The sequence below is a fragment of the Scyliorhinus torazame genome, chromosome 6 (assembly GCF_047496885.1).
Source record: "Scyliorhinus torazame isolate Kashiwa2021f chromosome 6, sScyTor2.1, whole genome shotgun sequence".
In the NCBI taxonomy this organism is placed as follows: Eukaryota; Metazoa; Chordata; class Chondrichthyes; order Carcharhiniformes; family Scyliorhinidae; genus Scyliorhinus; species Scyliorhinus torazame.
In genome coordinates, this window is record NC_092712.1 from 120015922 (window position 1) to 120028846 (window position 12925).

Sequence of the window (12925 nt, forward strand, 5' to 3'; positions counted from 1 at the left end):
GTGACCAACATCTCCAGGATCCCGTGTGTATGGCGCTGTCGGTGACCAACATCTCCAGGATCCCGTGTGTATGGCGCTGTCGATGACCAACATCTCCAGGATCCCGTGTGTATGGCGCTGTCGATGACCAACATCTCCAGGATCCCGTGTGTATGGCGCTGTCGGTGACCAACATCTCCAGGATCCCGTGTGTACGGAATGTGAATTGCAGATTTTTAATTGTTGCCTTCGAAGTAGTGGATGACATCCTGTGGACCTCTAGACACTTTGAATGGGCATCCACATCAACAAAAATCATGGAAAGGACCAGCAAAGTCGACATTAAACCATACCCAAGACCGGCCTGGCCATGCCGTTCCCATGAATGAAGAGGTGCTGCAGGCAGAGGCTCCTGGCAAACGCCGCACTGCTGAGCCAGTCACTCTAACTCCACATCCAGACCTGAGTCACCAGTCGTTGCTTCGGGCAAACATTTTCATTTTTGACATGCCTGGGTACCCGTTGTGCAGGTCACGCAATATAAAGTCCTGTTCATTGTGCGGGACCATGAAGTGAGTGCCCAATAAAAGGATGGCGTCTTCCACACTAAACTCAGATATTTTTGTGGTAAAAGCCGTTAACTCACTTGGCAGTTTCCGATGTTGACCACCGTATTGCACGATCGGGCAGACTTTTGACAAAATGGACCTGATTGTGTCCATTCACATATTAGGGCCACCGTAACTGACAACGTATCCATAAAGTTTACTGTGGCTACTACCACTTTGTCGGCTCTGGGGGTCGGGGGGGGGGGGGGGGGGGGGGAGAGAGGGGGAGTCGGAGATCGTGTCGGCAGTGGAAGTCTACTCAGTGCATCTGCGTTCGCCATCTGTGTGCCCGGTCGGTGGTCAAATGCATATTCATATGCTGCCAATAAAAGAGCCCATCTCTGGATATGAGCAGATGCAATGGGCGGGATAGCATTATCCTCCTTGTATTATAAAACAACACCCATACACATATTGATGGAACCTTTTGACTGCGAAAACAACGGCCAATTCTTCATTCTCAATTTGGCTGTAGTTCCTCTCTGGCCACGGCCAGTGTCCTGGAGGCAAACGCAATCGGCCGCTCCCTACCATCGTCCATACGGTGTGACAAAACGTCACCAATACCGCATACTAGGGGCTGGTTTAGCACAGGGCTAAAGAGCTGGCTTTTAAAGCAGACCAAGGCAGGCCAGCAGCATGGTTCAATTCCCGTACCAGCCTCCCCAAACAGGCGCCAGAGTGTGGCGACTAGGGGCTTTTCACAGTAACTTCATTTGAAGCCTACTTGTGACAATAAGCAATTTTCTTTTCATTTCATTTCATTTTCATGTGATCACAAGTGGTTTGGCGGGATCGTAGTGCGTGAGCAGGCTGGATGAAGTCAGTTTTGTCTTTACTTGAGTAAACACCTCTTCGTGTGGCGCTCTTCATGCCCATGGCCGTTTTTTCTTCAGTAGGATGTGCAGGGCGGCGAGCAAGGTAGCGAGTCCAGGGATAAATTTTCCATAGTAATTCACAAGCCCAAGGAATGAGCACAGCTCAGCTGTGTTTTCTGAAGAGGGAGCCTGTTGGATCTCTCGCACCTTCTCTTCCACTAGGTGTAGTCCATCCCAGTCTGCGCGGTAGCCTAAATAAATTACCAACCTGGTGAGGAAAAAGCACTTCTCTCTTTTTAGATTAATGCCTGGCTCTGAAAAACCGCGGAGCGCTTCGTCCAGATTGTTCACGTGTTTTCGCTCTGTTGTACCAGTGGCCAATATGTCATCCAAATAAACCACCACAAGTGGCAGGCCCCTCAAAATGTTTTCCATGACGCCCTGGAAAAAGTCTCTCGTCTTGCTGCAGTAAATGGGAGATTTGGCTGAGCGCCAAATTCTCTGGCAACAGTAGTAGGGCAGGCTCACAAAGGAGAATCCCAGCCATGGTCTCACCAATAGGCTATACAACTGAAGCGTAACCTACCTACTTTTGTATTCAATACCCCTCCCAATAAATAATAACTTTCTATTAGCTCTATAAAAGGTCTACAAAATAATGAGGAGCATCGATAAGGTAGATAGTCAACATCTTTTCCCAAAGGTAGAGGAGTCTAGAACTAGAGGGCATAGGTTTAAGGTGAGAGGAGAGAGATACAAAAGAGACCATAGAGGAAATTTCATCACACAGAGAGTGGTGAGTATCTGGAACGGGCTGCCAGAGGCAATGGTAGAGGTGGGTACAATTTTGTCCTTTAAAAATGGGCTGGTTTAGCACAGTGGGCTAAACAGCTGGCTTGTAATGCAGAACAAGGCAGCAGCGCGGGTTCAATTCCCGTACCGGCCTCCCTGAACAGGCGCCAGAATGTGGTGACTAGGGGCTTTTCACAGTAACTTCATTGAAGCCTACTTGTGACAATAAGCGATTATTATTATTATTAAAATCAGTTAGACAGTTACATGGGCAGTGTGGGTATAGAGGGATATGGGCCAAATGCAGGCAAATGGGACTAGCTTAGTGATGGAAACTGGGCTGAAGGACCTGTTTCCAATGTGTAAACATCTACGACTCTCCTAATTACTTCAATATGAGCCTTTTGCTGATTGTTCAATGATCCCACTGCATAAGCAACAAGCTTTCATTTGACAATCCTTGACAGTTCTGTGGAGGCTGAAATGCTGTCAATGGCAACAATCAGTACTCCTTCTTGAGGGGTTGCAGACAGTGTAGGTAGAAGGTGAAATATTAAAAAGATTAGGTATTTTTAAATTCCATGTTTTTTAGCAATACTGTGGATTAGTTTTTGAGTCATATATGTTGTAGTGGCATTGTTTTAAGGGTTATTATACAAAGTATCAAACAACAGGAATAGAATTCTGTTTTCATAGAATTTACAGTGCAGAAGGAGGCCATTCAGCCCATCGAGTCTGCACCGGCCCTTGGAAAGAGCACCCTACCCAAGCCCACTCCCTCCGTAATCCAGTAACCCCACCCAACCTTTTTGAACACGAAGGGCAATTTAGCATGGTCAATCCACCTAACCTGCGCATCATTGGACTGTGGGAAGAAACCCACGCAGACACGGGAAGGACGTGCAGATTCTGCAGACAGTGACCCAAGCCAGGAATTGAACCTGGGACTCTGGAGATATGAAGCAACTGTGCTAACCACTATGCTACCACGCTGCCCTAATTGCACAAGTTGATGCTGGTAAGACCATGAAACTGCTGGTTAGCTGCAATAGAGGCATTTGTCATGGGTTTTCTTCTGTATAATAAATGTTATTGTATCCAATCATCCTGAAGGATGGTGTAGTAGCCTAACTGGAGCACTTCAGTAAACTGATCTGACTCTTAAATTCCACATCCAATCATATGCAGGCCTGCTAATGTTAACAGCTGAACAAATTTAATCAGCCTGCTTATACAAATACATCCATTCGCCAGATTAAATGACAACAGAACAGTTTCACTCTTTGTAAGCTATTTCTGAGGTGTGTGTCGTGTCCCCCCCCCCCCACACACAGCACATTGGTACTGAGTCTCCATTGGTCTCCAACGCAAAATTAGTGTTTGTACCATTTGGCCTTGTTTATACTTTTACTGTTTTAATAAAAAGATATGTTGCTTTGATACAAAGGGAGTTTAAGAGAAGATCCTAAGGGATCCATGAGGACACTGGACCTCTGCTTGTCTTATCAGATATGATTGAACTTTACAGTTGACTTGCTGGGTTTCAGGAGAAGGGAGTTTTAGAAATCTAACGGGGAAAGGCATGGGAATCGAGCAGTGTAGAAATGTGGATAAAGATGAACAATGTGGGATGGGGAGCAAGAACGTTTAACAGTCTTAATGTATCAGTGATACCTCATATGCATGAAGACACTGAAAGGCTTTCCTCCTGGCCATGATATCTAAAACAGATATCATTCTGAAGACTCAGGATGAGGAGCCAGTCACATAGAGCTGCGATGAAGGAAAACCTTTTCACTCAAAGGATTGTGAATCTTTGGAATTGTCAACGGCAGGGGGTTCTTAATTCTGCATCGTTGAGCATGTTCAAGACTGAGATTGAAAATATTTGAATCAAAGGGGAGCAGGCAGGAAGGATGAGGTAGAAGTTCAACCTTTTTTTCAATAAATGCAGAGTACCCAATTCATTTTTCCAATTAAGGGGCAATTTAGCGTGGCCAATCCACCTACTCTGCACATCTTTGGGTTGTGGGGGTGAAACCCACGCAAACACGGGGAGAATGTGCAAATTCCACATGGACAGTGACCCAGAGCCGGGATCAAACCTGGGACCTCAGCGCCGTGAGGCAGCAGTGCTAACCACTGTACCACCATGTTGCCCCCGTAGACGATCAACCATGATCGTATTGAATGACAAAGCAGGCTCGAAGAACTGAATGATCTCTCTTGCTCCTGTTTCTTATGTTCTTATTTTTTTTGTCGCATATTGTTAAAACCATATTTTATCACTATTCAGAAGTGATCTCCTGCAGAGGAAAACCGGAAGAATTTGAATTTCCATGCAGATTCTACAGTTGTACATTTACCTGTCCAAGCCATTTGCTTTTATTATGTTTGGCAGTAAAATCTTAGGTAAACCCACTATCTAACGATATGTAGCTGAACGAGAAACAGAATCATAGGAATGTAGGAAATAGGAGCAGAAATTGACCATTCAACCCCTCAAGCCAGCTGCATCAAATGAGATCATGGCTGATCTCTACCTCCACGTCATTTTCCCACATTATCCTCATATCACTTGTGGTTATAATATTGAGAAATCTATTCCATAGAATCCTTACAGTGCAGAAGGAAGCCATTTGGCCCATCTAGTATGCACCAACTCTCCAAAAGAGCACTCAACCTAGGCCCATTCCCCCGCCCTATCCCCAGAACCCCACACATTGATCATGGCCAATCCAACCTTTGGACTGTGAGAGGAAGCCGAAGCGCTCGGAGGAAACCCACGCAGCCACGGGGAGAACGTGCAAACTCCAGTCACCCAACGTCAGAATTAAACCCCGGTCCCTGGTGCTGTGAGGCAGCAGTGCTAACCACTGTGCCGCCGTTCCGCCTATTTACCTCTGTTTTGAACATACTCAACGACTGAGCCACCATAGCCCTCTGGAGTAGATAATTCCAAATATTTACCACCCCCTGAGTGAAGAAAGTCTTGGACACTCTTCACAGTGTCTTTGACAAAAGTTATGTAATCCCCGTCTAGATCCTGAGAAGGTTAAATGCCTCAAGAATTGAGATGTCGAAAGAAATGTCTTAAGATTTGAGAGGAAAGTGGCAGGTGCCCCTTTGTCCTAGCAGATGATGCGACTCTGATTGGCCAACCAGAGTTACGAAATGCAGATGGCCTTTTTATAGCTCTCTTTGAATTTTATCTGTGCAGCCCACAATGTATCAGAAGTGTCTCTTCAGAGATAACAATGTGTAAATTTCTTTGAAACTTGCAGATAGCTTCTTTTGTTCAGGGGGTCACAGACATACATTGATCCAGCTATTTTAAAAGGTTTTTGACCAGTTTTTGAGGCTAAATATTTTATAAAAAGTCATAGACACCTCACAGATTGTAGCCAATTAATTTAGTATAAAATATGGAGGATGAACTATATTTAAAGGGTGAGAAAGATCAGAAACAGTGGTCAACGTAAAAATATAAATTGAGCCATATATGTCCAAAGCTATGTTGTTCAATTATACATCTGCTCATATTATTTTCAAAACAATGTTTTTATATATAATATCCTTTTATTTTATTAGCTAAAGGTAGTTCCTGAATTATTTTAATCAGACTTATGAATGTACACCAACCTGTTTGACATTGGCTGAATGGCTGTTTTAGAATGTCAGCAATTATCTCGTGGAGATGCAAGAATTTGTAGTGGGACATGTAATAGTGGCCAAAATAATAATATAGGTGACAAGATTTAAACAGATTTTTGAACTATTTCCACAGGGGAGCAGAAGGACAGAAAATATGACTGGTCAAGACACAGCAAATATAGCACATTTGGAATAGAGACTCCTTATTTTAATGATGGAAGATTAACAGCAAAATCATTAAATTGGATAACTGAAATGCAACAGTGAGTCTTTGTCCTAATGACTATTTGCAGCAACACCTTGTTTTTTTTCTGTTGAATGAAAGTAAAGCCCTGTCAATGAAACATTAAGGGACTGCTTTATAAATTCAAAATTCAGTGCCAGACTTTTCACATGACAGTGACTTCAAAAATAGGCACTTGTCTCTATCACACAATCTCTAAGTTTAATAAAAGACTGTAATGATGTTTAGAACCTTTTTTGGTATCTATGCCACACATCTTCGTTGACCTGTGTTTGTTATTCCACATCTTTTGGCCTTAATGAGTGTTATAACCTGCCTGCTTACCATTGGCTGGGGACTAATGACAATCCCACAATCCTGTGGGAGTATGAGCTTCCCCAATGAGGGGGGCGGAGAAATCATTAGCAGACTCCCTGTATAAATAAAGCTGGCCAGTTTGGAACCAGCAGGAAAGAGTGAGCAGCAAGCAAAGTTGCTGCTGTTGTGTGTGTGTGTGTGTGTGTGTGTGTGTGTGTGTGTGTGTGTGTGTGTGTATATATATTATATATGTTATAAATGAATGTTATTTCTTTGTATCCTTAAAACTTGTGCTGGATTCTTCATGGCCCTCACAAAACTGGCGACGAGGGTTAAAGTGAATAGCTGTCTACACTGCTGAAGTCACCTCCCTGGATTTTTGTTGGATACAGGTTGGAAGTTGTTTTCTATTACACCATGCCTCTGTACGGACGTTTGGATGTTTTTGATGCTGCGCTGGAAAGCTGGAACCAGTACGCACAACGGATGCGTTACTATTTCCAGGCAAACAACATCACTGAAAACGAGCGCCAGGTGGTCATATTGCTCACCGCCTGCGGCCCGCATATGTTTGGGGTGATTAGGAGCCTTACGTACCCAGCTGCGCCGGACACCAAAATGTTTGATGAACTTGTGAATTTAGTGGGGCAACATTGTAACCCAACCCCATCCATGATAGTCCAATGTTATCGGTTTAATACCGCTGAAAGGACCCCAGGAGAATCCCTTGCTGACTTTCTATCCAAGCTACACAGGATTGCGGAGTACTGTGACTATGGTGAGACCTTGTCAGAAATGTTACGCGACCGTTTGGTTTGCGGTATTAACAATGCGGCCACCCAGAGAAAGTTGTTAGCTGAGCTAACATTGACTTTTCAACAGGCCATTCAAATAGTATTGTTCCAAGAGAGCGCAGAACGAGGAGTGCAGGAGCTACAGGGAATGGAGGTGCATGCCTTGGGGTGCAACCCCTTCCGTCTGAAAACGTCCCCCCCGCACTCCTGCGGTACCTTGGGCGAGGCGACGTCCGGATCAACGCCAGTGGCAGTCGGACATTCCTCCCCGAAGGGAGCCTTCTCCAGAACCAATGGATGAGGAGCCATGTCCGTGTCAGACTTGTAGGCGCCGACCCCGTCACGGACGCCGGTCCTGGGGGCGCCAGAGGCACCGTCGTTCCGACCGAAACTGGGACCAGCCCAGGGGCCGTACCTTCCATGTGGATGAACCTGCAGCGACTACTCCTGAGGACGTGGAGACGGAGGACGACTGCCTGCAGCTGCATTGTGTGGCAGCTCCCCGTGTGGCCCCCATTAAGGTGATGGTGCGGGTCAATGGTCACCCGTTTGAGATGGAGTTGGACACTGGCGCAGCGGTCTCCGTGATCGCTCAGAGGACATTCGACCGCATCAAGCAGGGTATACAGAGCCTTACATTAACCGACACACAGGCCAGGTTGGCCACCTACACGGGGGAACCATTGGACATTGCAGGAACTACGATGACCCCTGTTGTTTATGGACGCCAGGAGGGGCGTTTCCCACTTATCGTGGTGCGCGGCCATGGGCCCAGCCTGTTGGGTCGGGACTGGTTGCGCCATTTGCGTTTGCAGTGGCAGCACATCCTCCAAACAGTTTCTGGAGGGTTGACTGAGGTGCTAGGACGATATCCAGATGTATTCCAGCCCGGTTTGGGGAAAATAAAAGGGGCTGTAGCCCGTATCCAAGTCGAACAAGGAGCCACGCCACGCTATTTCCGGGGGCGCCCGTGCCTTACGCCTTGCTCGAGAAGGTAGAAGGGGAGTCAACTCATTTGGAGACTTTGGGTGTTATCAGGCCCGTCCGTTTCACTGACTGGGCAGCACCAATTGGACCTATAATGAAGCCAGATACCATAGTTCGCTTGTGCGGCGACTATAGACTTACAGTGAATACGACTTCCCGACTCGACCGATATCCAATGCCTCTCTTAGAGGATCTCTACGCGAAGCTTGCACGTGGACTCTCGTTCACAAAATTAGATATGAGTCATGCCTACCTACAGTTGGAGCTGGACCCTGCCTCCCGACCATATGTAACGATTAATACACACCGGGGCCTGTATGAATATACACGTTTGCCCTTTGGAGTATCCTCTGCCTGCGCTATTTTTCAACGTGTTATGGAGGGCATTTTGAGAGGTTTACAGCGTGCCGCTGTCTATTTAGATGACGTTTTGATCACAGGGACGTCGGAGCAGGAACATTTGGAAAATCTGGAGGCTGTCCTTCGACGCTTTTCGGAGGCTGGAGTCCGTTTATGTCGCACAAAGTGCGTCTTTCAGGCGAAGGAAGTAGTCTACCTGGGTTATCGGGTGGACTGTGAAGGTTTGCACCCCGTCGCAGAGAAGGTGCGCGCGATTCAACAGGCCCCTGCCCCGACTGACACGTCGCATCTTCATTCTTTTCTCGGCCTCGTAAACTATTACAGGAAGTTCCTCCCCAATCTGGCAACTACGCTGGCCCTGTTGCACCTTCTGCTAAAGAACAATCACACCTGGGTTTGGGGTCAGCCGCAAGAAACCGCTTTCCGGTGGGTAAAACAACAATTGTCATTGTCTGGGTTACTAACCCACGATGATCCTGGAAAGCCTTTGCTCGTCACATGTGATGCATCCCCGTATGGTATTGGGGCCGTCCTGTCCCACAAGATGGAGAACGGGGCCAAGCGGCCGATAGCTTTCGCCCCCCGCACATTGACTGCAGTGGAAAAAAAGTACGCGCAGATCGAGAAGGAGGGCCTGGCAGTGGTCTTTGCAGTGAAACGTTTCCACCAGTACGTGTATGGCCGCCACTTCACTATCGTGACTGATCAGAAGTCTCTGCTGGGACTTTTCAGAGAGGATAAGGCAATACCGCCCCTTGCTTCTGCACAGATCCAGCGCTGGGCTTTGTTGCTCGCTGCATACGAGTATTCTCTGGAACACAAACCAGGAACGCAGATAGCGAATGCCGACGCACTGAGCCGATTGCCTTTATCGACTGGCCCCATGTCGACTCCCATTTTCCTCGAAGCTGTCAGAATTCAGCGTGGAAGACGGCATCCTCTTGTGGGGGACGCGTGTGATTGTCCCGGAAAAAGGACAGGAGCTGATACTAAGAGACTAGCACAATGGGCATCCAGGTGTGACCAAAATGAAAATGTTGGCCCGGAGTTATGTCTGGTGGCAAGGCCTCGACGCCGACATTGAGAAGGTGGCCCAAAACTGCTCCATTTGCCAGGAGCATCAGAAGCTTCCGCCGGCCGCGACCCTCCATCACTGGGAATGGACAGGGCGGCCTTGGGCGCGCTTGCATGCGGATTTCGCCGGCCCCTTTCAAGGATCCATGTTCCTTTTATTAATCGACGCCCAGTCTAAATGGCTAGAGGTGCATAGGATGCTAGGCACAACGTCCTGCACAACAATTGAAAAGATGCGTTTGTCTTTTAGTACGCATCGCCTCCCCGAGGTGATGGTCACGAATAACGGCACTCCATTCACAAGTGAGGAGTTTGCGAGGTTCACGAAGATGAACGGCATACGCCATATCCGCATTGCCCCTTACCACCTGGCTTCAAATGGGTTGGCGGAGCGCGCAGTGCAGACATTCAAACGAGGCCTAAAGAAGCAGTCTTCCGGGTCAATGGACACGAGACTGGCTCGCTTTTTATTTTCGTATAGGACCACCCCCCATGCGGTAACTGGGGTAGCTCCCGCAGAACTCCTAATGGGCCGGAGACTTTGCACCCGCCTTAGCATGGTTTTCCCGGACATTGGCGCAAAGGTACGCTGCACACAAGAACGGCAGGGACATGGTTTTTCTCGGCATTGGCCGATTCGGCAGTTTGTGCCCGGTGACCCAGTGTTCGTTTGGAATTTTGCTGGTGGTGCCCAGTGGGTCCCTGGCGTAATCTTTCGCCAAACGGGCCCTATATCTTACCAGGTGCAAGCCCAGGGTCGTCTCCAGCGCAAACATGTAGACCACGTTCGGTCCAGAAGACTATCCCTTCCAAAGATTCCCCGCCCCCGGAGCTCTTTTCTACAGCCAGAGACCAGAGACAATGGAATGTAGTCCTCACAATCTTCCTCTGGTGCCTCACTCAAAGCCTGCGCAGGTCGTTACAGAACCGCTTGGAGATAGAGACACCGAGATGATGGAGGCAGCAGACTCTTGACTCCGAGATAGAGACACAGGACGCATCAGAGGGAGAATCCTCGGGCCCACAGGCCGTGGATGTACAACCGTTACGCCTTTCATCACGGAAACGCCTGTCTCTGTCTCGTTACACGCCACCCGATCCGGCGCCTCGTACAAATGGTGTCTGGCCTGTGGCAAAACGAGTCCTACGCCCTCCTCCGCCAGGGTCTTCGGTGGATTCCTTGGACTTTGGGGGGGGAGGGATGTTATAACCTGCCTGCTTACCATTGGCTGGGGACTAATGACAATCCCACAATCCTGTGGGAGTATGAGCTTCCCCAATGAGGGGGGCGGAGAAATCATTAGCAGAGTCCCTGTATAAATAAAGCTGGCCAGTTTGCAACCAGCAGGAAGGAGTGAGCAGCAAGCAAAGTTGCTGCTGCTGCTGTTGTGTGTGTGTATATATATATATATATATCATTATTGACCACTCTTTCAAGAAAACCCTCGACAATGCAGCAGCCACAAAAATGAAGCTCCTGTCATGAAAATCACACCAGGCCTTTTTAAAATAATGATATTGTGTTGGTCAATGGAACTGTATGTTGCCAATCAATATTGGGTAACTTTTTCATGAATTGGAACACATTTGGTATTCATGTCGGCTTCTGGTGCTTTTCTGAGTGTAGTACAGGCTTGACAGACTAGCTAATCTTCCTGAGCCACTCAATGTTGAATGTTTGTGTGTTCTTAACTTGTGGTACTTATTTCCTGTGTTTTGTTCAAATGAGGCATCTCCTATTAAAATATTCACAATTACTATTGCTTCTTTTCAATATAGGAAAAAGGCTGCAAAGATCATATCAAAAAAAGTTGATGACTTCAGAGAAAAAACACACCATCAAGTTGGAAAGGTCCTTGATCCGTAAGTCCAAATTAAACCTTGGAAGAAAAATTTCAATATAAATCAGAACTTTAAATAATCCGAGGACTCAGATATTGAGGAAAAATACCACCCACCTGCCGCCCGATGTCAAGTGCTTGTAGTGTTGAAGTGCCCTTCATTAACAGGAAGGGGTTCCACATTCTGAACGTCCAACCTCTGTGCAACCACCACCTGAAGATCATGCGCGTGTTTGTACACTTCCCCAGGAAAGTGCACAATAGCTACATCCTGGGGCAGTCGGAGCTCCTCGGCACTTTCGAGGGGCATCCCAGGATGACTTGTTGGCTCTTTGGGATAAGGGGTAGCCGCTGTGGTCCTGGCTAATGATGCCAGTATGGAGGCTGGTGACTGATGTGCAGGTCCTATCTAATGAGGCCCATGTTGCCATCCGGCCTGTCATAGAGTGGTGTCTTGCTGGTGTCTTTAGTTCCCCACTCGAGAAAAAATAGGCGGATAATTCAGTGAGAATCTCCTGAAGTTCCAAAAAAAATGATGAAGTGTGGGCTCCAAAAAAATGATGAAGTGTGGGTGAATTGCGATGGGTATCATGCTGTAACAGCCAGCACGATTCTCACATGTTTGATTAATTTGATTTGAGAATTTCAATGATGTTAAGGTGAGGGTGGATGCAAGTGCTGTAAATTGATTTCAAAAACTGTTTGGTAAAAAACTACCGGCTGGATTCTCCATTCCTGAGTCTAAGTGTTGACGCCGGGGCAGGATTTGTGGACTTACACTCCAGCATAACTGGCGCTGCACCTGGGTCGATTAAGCGACTGTTGAGGGGTTAGCACCGGCACCACGTGGAACACAATCGATTCAAGTGAGAAACGGTATAGGATTCACTAGATGTGCGATTGACACTCAGGAGGCTGACAAGTTGCAGCCACATATACACACTGCACTCCCCACACACACCATCCCAGCCAAGAAGTTGGCAGTGAGGAGAGGACATCCTGTTTCACAGGGCCAAGTTGGAGCCGCTCCTGGACGCAGTGGAGGAGAGGCAGGCCACTCTGTACCCCAGCCTAGAAGGAGGCTGCCAGCCGCCGCCGTTGATGCCTGGGTAGAGACGGTCAGCGCCCATAGCAACAATGCCCGGACTGGCCAGCAGTGCCGGGAGAAACTGCACAACCTCCTCAAGGTGGCCTGGGTGAGTGAGCAACGCTGTGCTCCCAGCACTAACCCCATCCCACACACCCATAAACCAAACCCTTCCCCTGCCTCCAGCCCCCTGGCCAGCGGTCTAATCATGCATCTTGTCTTGTGTCTTGCATGACCTGCTGGTGATGGGGCGGGTCCGCCTGGTGTCCGCTGTCCCCAGCCAGTGCCACACTGGCTGTATGCCAAGCAGCAAATAGGACAGCAAAATGGATGGCAGCCCTCTGGATTGGATTTTGTTCATTGTCATGTGTACCGAGATACAGTGAAAAG

The 12925-nt window shown here is 47.7% G+C and overlaps 1 protein-coding gene and 1 long non-coding RNA gene across 2 annotated transcripts in view; one reads left to right on the top strand and one right to left on the bottom strand.

The window, feature by feature from the left end:
• The window catches only part of LOC140424991 (uncharacterized), a 111895-nt gene that overhangs the window by 51925 nt on the left and 47045 nt on the right, over positions 1-12925 (bottom strand). The window lies entirely within an intron of this gene.
• efhb (EF-hand domain family, member B) overlaps positions 1-12925 on the top strand; it is a 98533-nt gene that overhangs the window by 49321 nt on the left and 36287 nt on the right. Inside the window, exons 6-7 of the mRNA XM_072508744.1 lie at positions 5985-6114; positions 11387-11470. Coding sequence (XP_072364845.1) covers positions 5985-6114; positions 11387-11470 — 214 coding nt within the window. The remainder of the gene's footprint in view (positions 1-5984; positions 6115-11386; positions 11471-12925) is intronic.